The sequence below is a fragment of the Pelophylax lessonae genome (genome assembly GCF_965119305.1).
Source record: "Pelophylax lessonae genome assembly, chromosome: 3".
Taxonomy (NCBI): domain Eukaryota; kingdom Metazoa; phylum Chordata; class Amphibia; order Anura; family Ranidae; genus Pelophylax; species Pelophylax lessonae.
In genome coordinates, this window is record NC_138770.1 from 183,904,393 (window position 1) to 183,917,255 (window position 12,863).

Genomic DNA, 12,863 nt, shown 5'->3' on the forward strand with positions numbered 1-12,863 from the left:
GCAGCTGGTGAGAAAGGCAGTGCCAGAGCAAGGGGCCTATCCTGTCAACATGAGAACTGAGTTCAGCCTGGACTGCATCTGTGCCGTGCTGGAGTGGAGAGTGGCTATACCGGCCTGCTTTTAGAAGGATATTGTGAGTTTGGCAGAAGGGGTCGAGGCTCAAGTAATACCATTGCTGCCGGTTGGGGATCTGGTGGAGAATCGCTTGCAGGTCAGGTCAAAAAGCTCAGTATAAATACCTGCAGCCTGTTTGCCCCCTGCCTCCTTCTATAACGACATGTGCAAGCTGGTTGAGAGCTTAGTAAAGAACAATACAGCTTTGGTCAATCAGAGATACCGGAAGCTTCAGTTCTTCTTGGGATGGATTCTAACCCCTGCTGGAGAGGAAGAGTTTGAAAGTTGTGTGGATCAGGCTATACAAGTGGTGGAAGAATGGAGTGTTCCAAAAGCGGTCAAAAGACAGAGACTAAGTGAGAGTCTTAGGGACCCAGCAGCTGAAGTGATCCGTAGTCTGCAGATGGAGAAACAAGACTGTGTGGCTATGGACTACATTAAAGCTCTGTATGCTGTGTTTGGCAGAGTGGAAAAGCTCCCAGATCTAATGCACAAGGGTGAGAAACCATGTGATTATATTACCAGAGTGGACCAGATTATACACCAAATCATTCTGAAGAAAGGGATTGACCCCCCGTGATGTTGACAAAGTCAGTTTGGAATGAATTTGGCAGGGTGCTAGATCTAATTACCTGATTGTAGTAAGACTGTTACTTAAGGGAATGCAAGCAGTCCCTTCCTACCCTGAGCTGGTGAGAGAAGTAAGGGAGGAAGAAGCCTTGCTAGATGAAAAGAATAAGGGATTCAAAGACCTGTCAAAGCTTAATCTCAAGATGGAGAAGGTGTCAGCCGGGTGATTCAGGTGGAAAAGTGTGTTCTTGTGGAGGATAGCGATGAGGCGGATGAATACTCAAACCCTCCCATTAATAAGTCCATCACTGAGACAGCCGCAGTTAAGTCGCTGACTCAAGTCATTAAGTTTCAGGACAAGATGCAACAGGCAGAAGATCCCTCAGAAGATGGTTCAACCAGGTCTTACAGCCAAGGTGCTGAAAGTCTTACAGAAACTCTTCCTTTCTCAGAAGGCAGGAAACTTCAAGGGGTAACAATGAAGGAGCCAGCGGAGAACCTCAACAAAGTCCAGAGCTCCAAAAGTGGAAAGAATGGGAAGATCAGATCGAGGCGCAAGAAGAAGACCTCAGAGCGTGTAACTGCACTCTCACTCAAGCTGGACAGCAGGCCATCTGAGTTGGGAAAAAGGGGACAGAGAGCCAAGGCTTCACCACATCCCAAGGCCACTGTTTGGTCCTTTCAGCAGTTAGCAAGGAAACAAGGGAACTTAGCTCACTCTAAAAAGCAAGCTGACCTGCCAGAAAAACTTATAGGCCGTTCCCCCCATAGTGTCAGTGTAATTGGAAGGCTTCTACACCAAAGCCTTTCTGGACACTGGAACGACAACTAAAGTGGCACTGTTATACAGAAGTTTCTATAAAAAACAATTAAAGCATATTCCCCTGTGTAAGCTGGAAGAGATGGAGATTTGGGGAATTGGATCTGAGAAATTCCCTTAGGATGGATACATCCCAATCAAGATCACCTTTGGGCCGTCAGTAGCAGGGAAGTTAGAAACCTTCGACACATTGGCCATTGTGTATCCCCGACCCCTGGGGGCTGAACAAAACGTGATGCTGATTGGGACTAATACTGACCTGGGGAGGAGGCTACTGGTTCTGTTTGCTGGAAAGGAATATTCTGGGCTTGAGGAATACTTTCCCAATTGCATTAAGCCTTGAGTGGTCCAAGAACAGAGCGCCCCAGCTGAAGGGGTAGAAAGACTATGGCTGGAAGCAAGAGAAAAGGTGTCGCAGCCCCGTGAAACATTCTGTATGAAGGCTACTGTCAAGTTGACTTGGGATCAGCCAGGCCTGCTTGGCGTCTTAGAGACTGATTCACAACCAAGTGAAGCAGGGGTGGAATTGGCTCTAGAGATAGTAAATACCAAAGCGCCGTCCCAGAATGGAGGGAAGGTGCCAGTTAGTCTTTAGAATGTCACGGATCATCCAGTTACACTAAGGGCTTGAATGCTGATTGAGCAAGTGAGTTCAGCTACCCTGGTGACCCTGGCAGAAATGACTGAAACAGGAGACAAAGAGAATCTGGAAGAGGAGTTTCTTTACTTGTCTGTGTCGTTGCCTCCTGAATGGCAGGAAAGAATCCAGGATCAGTTCTCCAGATGGGAGAAGATTTTTTCCAGAAACAACTTTGATGTGGGTTGTGCCAAGAGTGCTCAGCACGGGATTCAGTTGAAGAAGGATAAACCCTTCTGGGAAGGAGCAAGGCGGGAACCTCTCAGTGATTTGGAAAATCTCAGGGAACAGCTTGCTGAGCTGAAGAAGTTAGGAGTCATTCAGTTGTGAGGAAGAAGAATGGAATGCTGCGGATGTGTATTGTTTACAGAACCTTGAACAAGAGGACCATTCCTGATCAGTAAACTAAAGATCTCCTTCAGTGTTAGTTCAGGGGGCAAGCGGCTCAGTGTGTTGGACATGAAGAGCAGATACTACCAGATCCCTATGCAACCTGGTGATAAGGAGAAGATAGCATTTATTTGCCCATTGGGGTTCTTAACGTTCATCAGGATGCCCCAGGGACTGTCGGGGCTTCGGCTACATTCCACGGGCTGATGGAGTGCACCATTGGTGATTTTTACCGGATAAAGGTCCTGATGTATTTGGACATCATTGTTTTTGGAAGGACCTTAGAAGAGCATGAACCAAGGCTCGAGAAAGTTTTTAAGCGGCTTCATGAGGAGAGGATGAAGTGGTTGTTAGAAAAATGTCAGTTCTATCAAACTTCTGTCACCTACCTAGGGCATGTTGTTTCTGCCAAAGGCATTGCTACAGACCTGAAGAAGTTGGAAGCAGTTACCACCTGACCTTGATCAAGAACCATGACGGAATTGGGGTCTTTCCTGGGGTTCTGCTCCTATTATCGGAGATTTGTGGTGAACTTTGAAAAGATTGCCCAGCCACTTAATGAGTTGCTTAAGAATGAGGTGGAGGGTGAAGAAGACTGCAAGTTGAGGCAAGTGAGGCATGTGGCTCAGAAGTCGACAGAGTCTATACAAGAGCGGTGGACCCCTCAGTGTGAGAAAGCTTTCCATCACCTCAAGAGAATCCTCAAAGGAGCATAGTTACTGACCTATACAGACCCAGCCAAGCCATACCGGCTTCATGTGGATGCAAGCTGACAAGTGTTGGGCAGGGTTCTATACCAGGAACAGGATGGTGAACTTCGCCCCATAGCATATGTGAGTCGAAGTTTGACCCGTCTGAAAAAAACTATCCAGTGCACAAGCTGGAGATTCTGGCCTTACAGTGGGCTATAGTAGACAAGTTGAAAGATTTTCTGTATGGAGCATCTTTTGTGGTGAAAACGGATAATAATCCTCTGACAGACCTACTGTCCTCAGCTAAGCTGGATGCTACCAGGCATCGATGGCTGTCGGCCCTATGTGGATTTCAGTTCAGTCTGAAGTATTGACCCGGAACAGGGGAGAGAGACGCTGATGCTTTCTCCTGAAGGCCTCATAGGCCGGACAGAGAATCGAAGGACTAGACTTATGTGTAATCCAAAGGAGTGTAAGCTCTGTGTCAGGGCATTGCCCAGAGACTCAAGGGGGCTGTTGGAGCTGAAGCCATTGGAGCCACCCCCTCCGGATTACCAAAGTACTATTGTGACCTGACCCAAATGAGAAGCGAGGTGTTTCCTCAGCTGTCCAAGAGGGATCTGAAGATGGACTTGCTGTGTCGTCTGGCTATAGAAGTACTGACCGAAAAAAACCCGCAAAATAGTGCACCGAGAATGGAACCAGTTACAGATTCAAGATGGACTTTTGCACAGGAGGGGCCCCTCTGAAGAAAAGTGGCAGTTATTTCTCCCATAAAAACACTTTACGAGAGACTGTGCTGGCTGCTCTCCATGATGAACATAGACACTTAGGCCTAGATAGGACCTTTAGGTTAGTCAGGGACAGGTTCTATTGGCCTAACATGAGAGCCGAATTAGAGAGTTATTTTCACTCCTGTTTACCATGCATCCAAAGGAAGACCAGACCTTGCCAGTCAAAGCTGCACCCATGGAACATTTACAAAGTTAATGGCCTATGGAGCTAGTTTGCATTGACTTGCTGTGCCTGGAACTCATACCAGTGAGCGAAGCAATGTTTTTGTGGTGACCAACCATTTCACCTGATACGCTCAAGCTTATCCCACCAAGGACCAACAAGCCATCACAGTGGCAAAAGTGTTAGTGGAGACATTTTTTGTGCACTACGGCCTGCCTATGCAAATACATTCTGATCAAGGCAGATACTTTGAGAGCAAACTTGCGCACAAGATATGTCAGCTGCTGGGCATAAAGAAATCCAGAACCTCTCAATATCACCCACAGGGAGACCCTCAGCATAAAAGGTTCAACTGTACTTTACTGAACATTCTAGGAACTTCTAAGGAGAACATACTACCTGTTGAGAAGAAACAGTATTGGGGCAACCACATCGCCGTCATCGTCCATGCATACAACAGCACGTCGAATTATGCCATCTCTCCCTACAGACTGATATTTGGAAGGGAAGCTCGATTACCAGTTAATCTGGCTTTTGGAAGGTCCATAGATCACACATCCCTAGCTTCCTATAAAGGATATGTTGATAGACTACAGAAGAACCTGAAATAGCAACATAATTAGGCTGTAGAGAATTATCACGTACCTGGAGGTCAGCCTGAACGGCGAGGAAGGCCTCTCTTACACCTCTGACTCGGGCCCCTGATAGTGCAGACAGGAGGCGCAGAGTATAGAGTAGCACAAGTGCCTGATGTAGCTGGAGGCAGGCTGATGTCCACAGACAGAGATAGCCGGGTAGGTCCAGAGGAAGAGCAGGTATACAGGCAACTAGTGCTGGTGGCAGGAGCGTAGTGAGACAAGCCAGGTCAGAAGCCAAACGGTCATACAGGAGCCAGAAGGAGCAGACTGGAGCGGAGGTCAAGGGACAAGCCGAGGTCGGTGCAGGCGGAGATCAGAGGATAGTCAGGACAAGCCGGGTCAGATACTGGTAAGCAGAATACAGGTTAGCAGGTTCAGGTCAACAAGGCTGAAGACAAAGCAGCACTGAAGCTGAGCAAAGGCTGGGTTTAAATAGCCCATTTGGCGCCAGCATCTGTCATGTTGCGTGCTTGCGTGTGCGCGCATTCGTGCATGCGCATTCGCCAAGTCCCGGTGGGATTGAGCAGAAACACAACTCTGAACAGCAAGCCTATTCTTACAAGAATGCAACAGCCTGAGAGCAGAGGAACAAAAGGAATTTAGTTCTGAAAGTAAAGATGCAAGACCTTCAGCCAAGAAGTTCAAGAGAATCGTGTGTGAGGAACCTAGGGATGCTTGGATAGCACAAGTTGGCAGACCGCTGGTGACCTCAACCTTACATCATCTGCAACAACTCCATGGGCTGCCAGTTTATCAAATTCACCCTGAGGGAAAAATTGGTCCTTTAAAATGTGGCATCTGAATCATTTGCTTCCCCTTTCCAATACTGTCCGAGTACCCTAGGCAATGAATCACCTCCCCTCAGAACCCAGCTGTGTCGGCGGGGTTAGAACAACCAGCCAACAGTAGAAGATAATAACAGCGATGAGGAGGAGATTTGTGCCTCACTGGCTATGGCCATTAACCCAGAAAACCAGCTTTGGCCCTTAATGCAGTTGAGGAAGAAAAAAGGAGGCCTTCAGGTTCAGAAGTGGAAATTCTACCTCTACCTGAATAGGCTGGCAAGGTTAAGATCAAGATAGTTAGCCCATCTAATGAAGACGGTGTTGAAGACCGGATTAGCTTCAATGATGGAGATCTATTGCAACCCGAACAGTCCTCCTGAAGCTGAAATCCCGTCTGCACATGTGGAGTCAGATGAGAGAAGGGAATCTCATAGAAGAACTTGTACAAACCCTGTTTACAAAACCACAGAGCTTTCCTTCCCCGAATGGGATTTAGTTCAGCCATCTTTGGAACCCCTCGGTTCCACTAGTACCAAAAATCTTGATATAGACTTTAAGTCTGTGCTTGAAGATTTCTTGCCTATCCAACTGAGGCGAAACATAAACCCTCCCAAGAGACTAACCTATGATGTCTTAGGAGAAAATTCAGATGAGCTAATACCTACCATTTAACGGCAGAATCCAGTGCCAGACCACACTACCGTCCATTGGGTAGGGGGTGACCTTGACCCTCTGACACTACTGGGTGGACCACGGCACTAGCCCTGGCCTGTCAACAGACTGATTATCAGTTAACTAAAGGTGTATATAAATGGTTTTAACAAAATCCTAAAGTGTATGCTAATTGCTGGTAAATTTAAGTTATGGTTGATTTTGTTTTAACTTTATCACTACTTATTAATTAAATAATACTTTGTAAAGGTCCTACCTCTTTGGAGGACCAAAGAATTCAAGTGGAGGGAAGATACAGCCAGGCGCTGGCTAGTCTGCCTGTGTCATCGTGGGACATTCTTTGACTGCTTCAATACTGAGCACTTATACCCTCTTTCTGCCCAGGCCAATTTTCAGCTTTCACACTTTGAATGACAATTGTACGGTTATGCAACGCTACACCCAAATTAAATTTTCTTAGTTTTTTCGCCCACACATATAAAGCTTTCTTTTGTGGTATTTAGTCACCGCTGGGTTTTTTATTTTTTTCTAAAAGAAAAAAGAAAAAAGACAGAAAATTTTGAAAAATAAATGTTTTTTTTTTAGTTTCTGTCAGAAAAATTTGTAAATATGTAATTTTACTCCTTCACTGATGTGCGCTGATGAGGCAGCACTGATGGAAACTGATAGGCTGCTCTAATGGGTACTGATGAGGTGGCACTGATGGGCAATGATGAGGCGGCACTGATTATGTAGCACTGATGAGGAGGCACTAATATGCCACACTATTTGGCACTGATAGGTGGCACTGATAAGCACTGATAGGCGGCACTGTTGGGCACTGACAGGTGGCACTGATAGATGGCACTGATGGGCACTGACAGGTGGCACTGACAGGTGGCACTGATGGGAGCACTGATGAGCAGGCACTGATGGGCACTGAAGGGCAGCACTGATTGGTGTCACTGATGGGCACTGATTGCTGTCACTGATAGGCACAGACCGGCATCACTGCTGGGCACTGCTGGGGCTGCACTGATTATCAGGGCACTGATGATCAGTGTCCTGATTACCTGTACAGGTCTCCCCTATGAGGAGATGCCACTGAGGTGCTCTCCTCTCCTTACACTCTGTCAATGTGAGGCGAAGAGAGCCGATAAACAGCAATTCCATGTTTACATGTGATCGGCTGTGATTAGACACAGCCGATCACATTGGTAAAGAGCCGCATCATCGGCCCCCAGGCGTGTGAGAGTGGTGACACTGGGGAGATGTCAAATGACGTTGTCCCAACACGAGAGGAAATCCCGCCCACCGTCATTTTACTATATGGCAAGCGGGGGGAGGTTAACAAGGGCTGCCTTGACTTTGTTTCCTTCTAGTTTTTAGCCTGGACATTGTGACATAATTTCTTAAAGGCAGAGTGAGAGACCACTAGTGAAAGCAGGGGATCGTGGAACATGTGGTCTGGAGAGCCGTGATTTACATGGAGCCAATGCTACTGCAGACTACAAGTTCCAGCCGGCTGGCAAGAGAAGAATGCTGGGTGAGGACATAAAAAGCCTGGTCCGGGGAGCATCTCTTCCTCTTGGGACCACAATCTTTAGCTGAGAGCATTGACCCGGCCACTCTGGGGGATGCGAGCAGGCGTTACGGCCAGGGTGGCATAGAGAGTCTTTAGTTAGTGAGCCATACACCTGCAGGCAGATCCACAATCGCCAGTTCCCTGCTGGCTGAGTGACTATCCAACTGAATCCCTGTGTCACCAGGTGCACTCTTCCACTTTAAGAGCCTTTTCTGGGACATCCTATTCCCTTGAGCCTTGGAATAATCAAGATTGGTGAGTGGGCAGAAGCCCACCCTGAATAAATCTTACAAAGACACTGCACCCCATCTCTTTACACAAAGGTTTTTTAGCAGGAAACACTTTGTTAATGCTATCTACTATTGCTGGTCGTCATTGCACAACAACCTCTGGGACCTTGTTGAGCTAGCTGAAGATTCTAAATGCCTATGCTACAAGAACTTCTCTCCTCTTCTCTCCCCCTCCGCATAAAGGACTCCGTTCATAACATCTGTGTGCATTCAGGGGAACTCTTACTCAGAATTTGCTTATTGCATTCTTTACAAATTGTGATTTTATAAATTGTGCTGTGGACCCGTGGCATCAGGATTTGAAGGGAACGGCTTCAAACAGAAAGGCCTTTTTCCTCCCTTTTATACCTGGGGTCATAGATTCTTCCAGGGCCTATTGGTTATTATTATTTGATTTATTGTGATTTTCCTTGCACTGTATAGCCTCTGTATACTTGCTAAGTCTAACGTTTGAGATTGGAAAGATATCTGCATTAAAGTGGAGCTGCTCCCCATTTGGCACCTTTTGGGGGGAGGGGGGAGCTGGTACCTGGTTTTGACAGGTACCCTCCCTCCCCCCTGATAGCAAGGATAACTTCCCACAAACTTGTGGCAGTGTTGAATTGTAAGTCTTGTTAACTTGCTGCACATTTTCACTGGCAAGTTGTACACTTGCAGAGCACTTGATCTACAAGCTCTAGTTAACACTTTTTCAAATTCAGCCACAGTGACCCCTGTGGTGGGATGACTATTGTACAACATAACTGAACCAGAACTTGCAGAATGTTTTCAAACAAAGTTGATCTGGAGTCAGGCAATGCGGACCTGCTGCAATTGTGCAACAAACTTGTCAAGCCTGGCAAGTCTAGCAATAGCTTAGCAAGCCATTTTAAAACTTGCAGCTCAATTGCTTGCTATCTGGGCCACTCCCACTTATGGCTCAGTTGGCCGCAGCGAACGGCGCTGGAACTTCGGCCCCTATCTTCTTCCCCCCACAGCCAACCCATTCTCAAAGCACAATGCACTTCAAGCATGTGCAGTAGGAAACCAGCTGTGAAGCCGCAAGGCTTCACTCCGGTTTCTCTTAGTCAAGATGGCGGCGCCAGCACTTGATAGCCAATTGAAAAATCTGACCCCGCTGGATATCTGGTCAGGTAAGTGCCCTAATATTAAAAGTCAGCAACTACAGTATTTGTAGCTGCTGACTTTTAATTTTTTTTTTTTTTTGAGGGGGAGCAGCAGCTCATCTTTAAAATTCCTTTCTCTCTGTTGACTTAAGAATCCTTGTAAAATACTAATTTGCTTTCCTACAATCTGGTGGCTTTTGCAATGGTATTATTTCTTTGAATGATGTCTCAACTCAAGGTGTCAGAGGTGTCGGGAGGCTTGCAACCAGGGCAACCTTTGGGGACAGTCATTTTCCAGCGGCCCTTATGGGGGTGGCACTGCGTGTGCACACAATCATATAAGACTGTAATTGTCATCCAATGGGTAAATGTTTTGTTGACAGGCTCACAGGGGCATGTGGAGACAGCCAATACAGATAAACTGTATCAGATGAACTGCAGGATGTTGATATGGCAATAAATACTCTACAGGACACTGAGGCTGAACAACTTTCGTATACCTTTCCTAGGGGGGGACCAGGCAGAGACAGCAGAAGACACCTTACAGCCCACCCTGGGGGAGATTACGAGTAGTACATAAGTGCACCACTACAGTTAATATGGTCAAGGATCAAATAGGAGGGCTAACAGAGGAAGCATCTTTATTAAGATTTACAAAAATAAGCAGACCACTGTGACAGAGGGTTGTATCAGTGACCTGGAAGACAGGCTACATCCACTCATTGGCGAGCCTTGCTCTACTGCCCAGCTGGTATATTCTACTGATCCTAAAACTTTTTACATGCAATAAAAAAACAATGAGCCCTGAAAGTATTTTCATAACATTTATTCTGAATATCTGGAGTTTCCAAGAACAAAGCTGAAAAAGTCTATAACAAAGAAATAAAATGCCTATCACATAGAAAGAATTATACAGCACAATGCAATCCACGAGCTAAGAAGCAGATTCCTTCTGTAGGAAACCATCAGTATCTGGAAGGAGGAGAAGAAGCCTTATTCACAATATAGAAAAACCTTGCGTTATCTGAGAAAAAAAAAAAAGAGCTCGGCCTAGTTCTAATCTGCTTCTTGTCAACTTGTACAGGAGCCGCTTTTTACCAACACAATAAAATTATGGACCGGGACATCGACTTGAGAGCAACTTTCTAGAAAACAAGGCAGGATTATTGCTAACGAACCATGCAGAGAGGGAAAGCCAAATAAAAAAAAAAAAAAGAAGAAGAAGAAGGACAGATAACAAGTCTAGTCAATTCTGGTTAGAGAGACTGAACCACTGGCTTGGATTACTTTGTTTCACAACACAAACATCATAGACTCTCAATATGCTTATCAACGGATAAATGATGTATTATATACGTCTCCTAACTCTACAGATAATGCCAGCATACTGTTCAGACTGTAACATTGCTAACACAAGGGGGGAAATTCTGCCAAAAATTTTAGGACTGAATTCCAACAGATTTAACCCATTCATTGCCAGTGAGGCCTACAAGCCCCCTCTTGCAGGAAAGGGGTTAATTCACAGCTGCATAGAACTGTGCCCTGAAGAATGCATGGAATGAATGAATCCCATAAAGGAGAAGCGTGTCTCAGATTCATTTTTTTGTATCTTAAAAATAATTAGTCAGTTTAAGTATTTCATCCTTTTAAAAGCTGGTTGCAACCCTCTTCCCACATCTATGTAATAAGGGCACTGGTAGGACTACAAATCCTTGGTTTTAATTAGTGTCACGAGAGGTTTGTCATCGGGGCTGTAATCTTCGTAGGTTACCGGAGTGGCCTCGTACATCGCCGGCCGAGCCTTTTTGCCAAACCTGATGAAAAAGAAGCAACAGCGAATAAATGGACAGTGTCTGGACAATGAGTATTGAACTAACTTTAGATGTGAAGATTATTTAGGAGACAGTTCATTTTAGACCTTCTCTAAAAAAAAAAAAATGAGCTCATCTAAAAAAAGAAATGTTATCGATATTCACATTTTTGTTCTTTCCTAAAATGGGCCAGCATAACAGTAAGAATAGCAATTTATTTGCTCATTGTCAAACGTATGTACTTCATAAACCAAAATCATTTAGAATGACAGCAATGTACAACCATTAGTGACTACCTTCTGAAAAATATAGTGGCCTGGCTGTCATGCTGATTCTGTGTTTCAGTACCTTTTTGTTTCTGACTCTGCATACTTATTCCAAGTCAGCAACTGAACTAAAGAAAGAGACAGCTAGGCAGCTAGCATATTCAGATGAAAATCAGCTATGTCTCCAGCTTTTTATGAAAAGTAACATGTATTACTGTATAAGGTAGAGCCATGAAATTGTCAACTTTGTAAATAGTATTACAGTACTTTTCTAAGTACTTAAGTACATTACTGCTGTTTTACTATGTCTATCCCTTTCTATTAGCTATCACATTACCTCATTGTAATTATATGCTGTCAATATAAATGTGAAAGTGGACCTTTTAGTAGCTTTAAAAGACTTGCATGAATACATTTCTGACATGTTACAATATACAGCAGCAATAGAATTGTCAGAGATTTTCTACCTATCAGACATCCATTGCTGAGTTACAGTCAAGTGACTTTGCCTAGGCTGAGATTATGTAAATCAAGGGGTCTGCAAACTTTCTAAACAAAGGGCTGGTTTATTGTCCTTCAGACTTTCGGGAGCCAAAATGTGGCCAGTGGGAGTGGAAATCGAACTATCATTAGTGAGAGTAAACATCACCATGTTTGGGGTTGGGGGGGGGGGGAGGTGTTGGAATAATGCCCTATCAATGGTATCATTGGGAGGCATAGTGCCCCATTGTTGGTGTCAGTGGTAGAAATGGTTCCCCATTGTTTATGTCAGTTGGCAAAATAGTGTCTCTAGTCTCTAAATTCTGTGTCGCTCAATGAACATGAAAGAAACTTTAATCTTACCATGCCTGTGTCTTTCAGTTTCTTTCCTGCTATGTTACCTTAATATATACCCTCTTTTTTGCTTTTACTATTACATAGCAAAGCGGCTTAGAGGCCTACCATAAACGAGAGCAGAGTGATTGTAGGTTATTACCCAAATCTACTATGCAAGAAATTTTGAAAGTAAACAGATATAACCAGGCTCCAACTGAGTGTAACTACCCATTATTAAAGTGTAGATATAAACAGTGAAATGCAGGGAATACTTAGGCCTTATTCCAAATGGAAAGCTAAAAACTGCTAAAAGAACGTTGGATAAAACACACTAATATCTTAGCGTTTTCTGACGGCAGTGTTTATTACAGTGTGTATGCTACGTTTAGTAGCCTTAACCACTTGCCGACCACTTACTGTATATTTACATCGGCAAAGTGGCTGTCCCAGGGAGAATCACGTTAATAAACGTCATCTGCACGCGCTCCCACCCCTGATCGTCAGCGGGGAAGCCAGTACGGGTGTCAGGCGGCTCCAATGGCCCCCTGACACCGGCGATCTCTCCCCGCTGACAGAGAAGGACGGACAGCTGATGTAAACACAGCTGTCCGTCCTTTTCCCTCGGATGATCACAGAGGCTATGCGATCCTGCTATACAGGATCGCATGTCTATGTGTTCATCTCACAAGCCCAACCCTCCCACAGTTAGAATCACTCCTCTAGGCTTACATTTAA

At 45.1% G+C, this 12,863-nt stretch overlaps 1 protein-coding gene across 2 annotated transcripts in view; it reads right to left on the reverse strand.

The window, feature by feature from the left end:
- Nucleotides 1-10,048: 10,048 nt before the first annotated feature.
- The window catches only part of DNER (delta/notch like EGF repeat containing), a 404,738-nt gene continuing 401,923 nt past the window's right edge, over nucleotides 10,049-12,863 (reverse strand). For both annotated transcript variants that reach the window (XM_082249031.1, XM_082249030.1), the window contains one exon: nucleotides 10,049-11,049. In XM_082249031.1, the coding sequence (XP_082105157.1) occupies nucleotides 10,938-11,049 (112 nt within the window). In that variant the 3' untranslated portion in view covers nucleotides 10,049-10,937. The remainder of the gene's footprint in view (nucleotides 11,050-12,863) is intronic.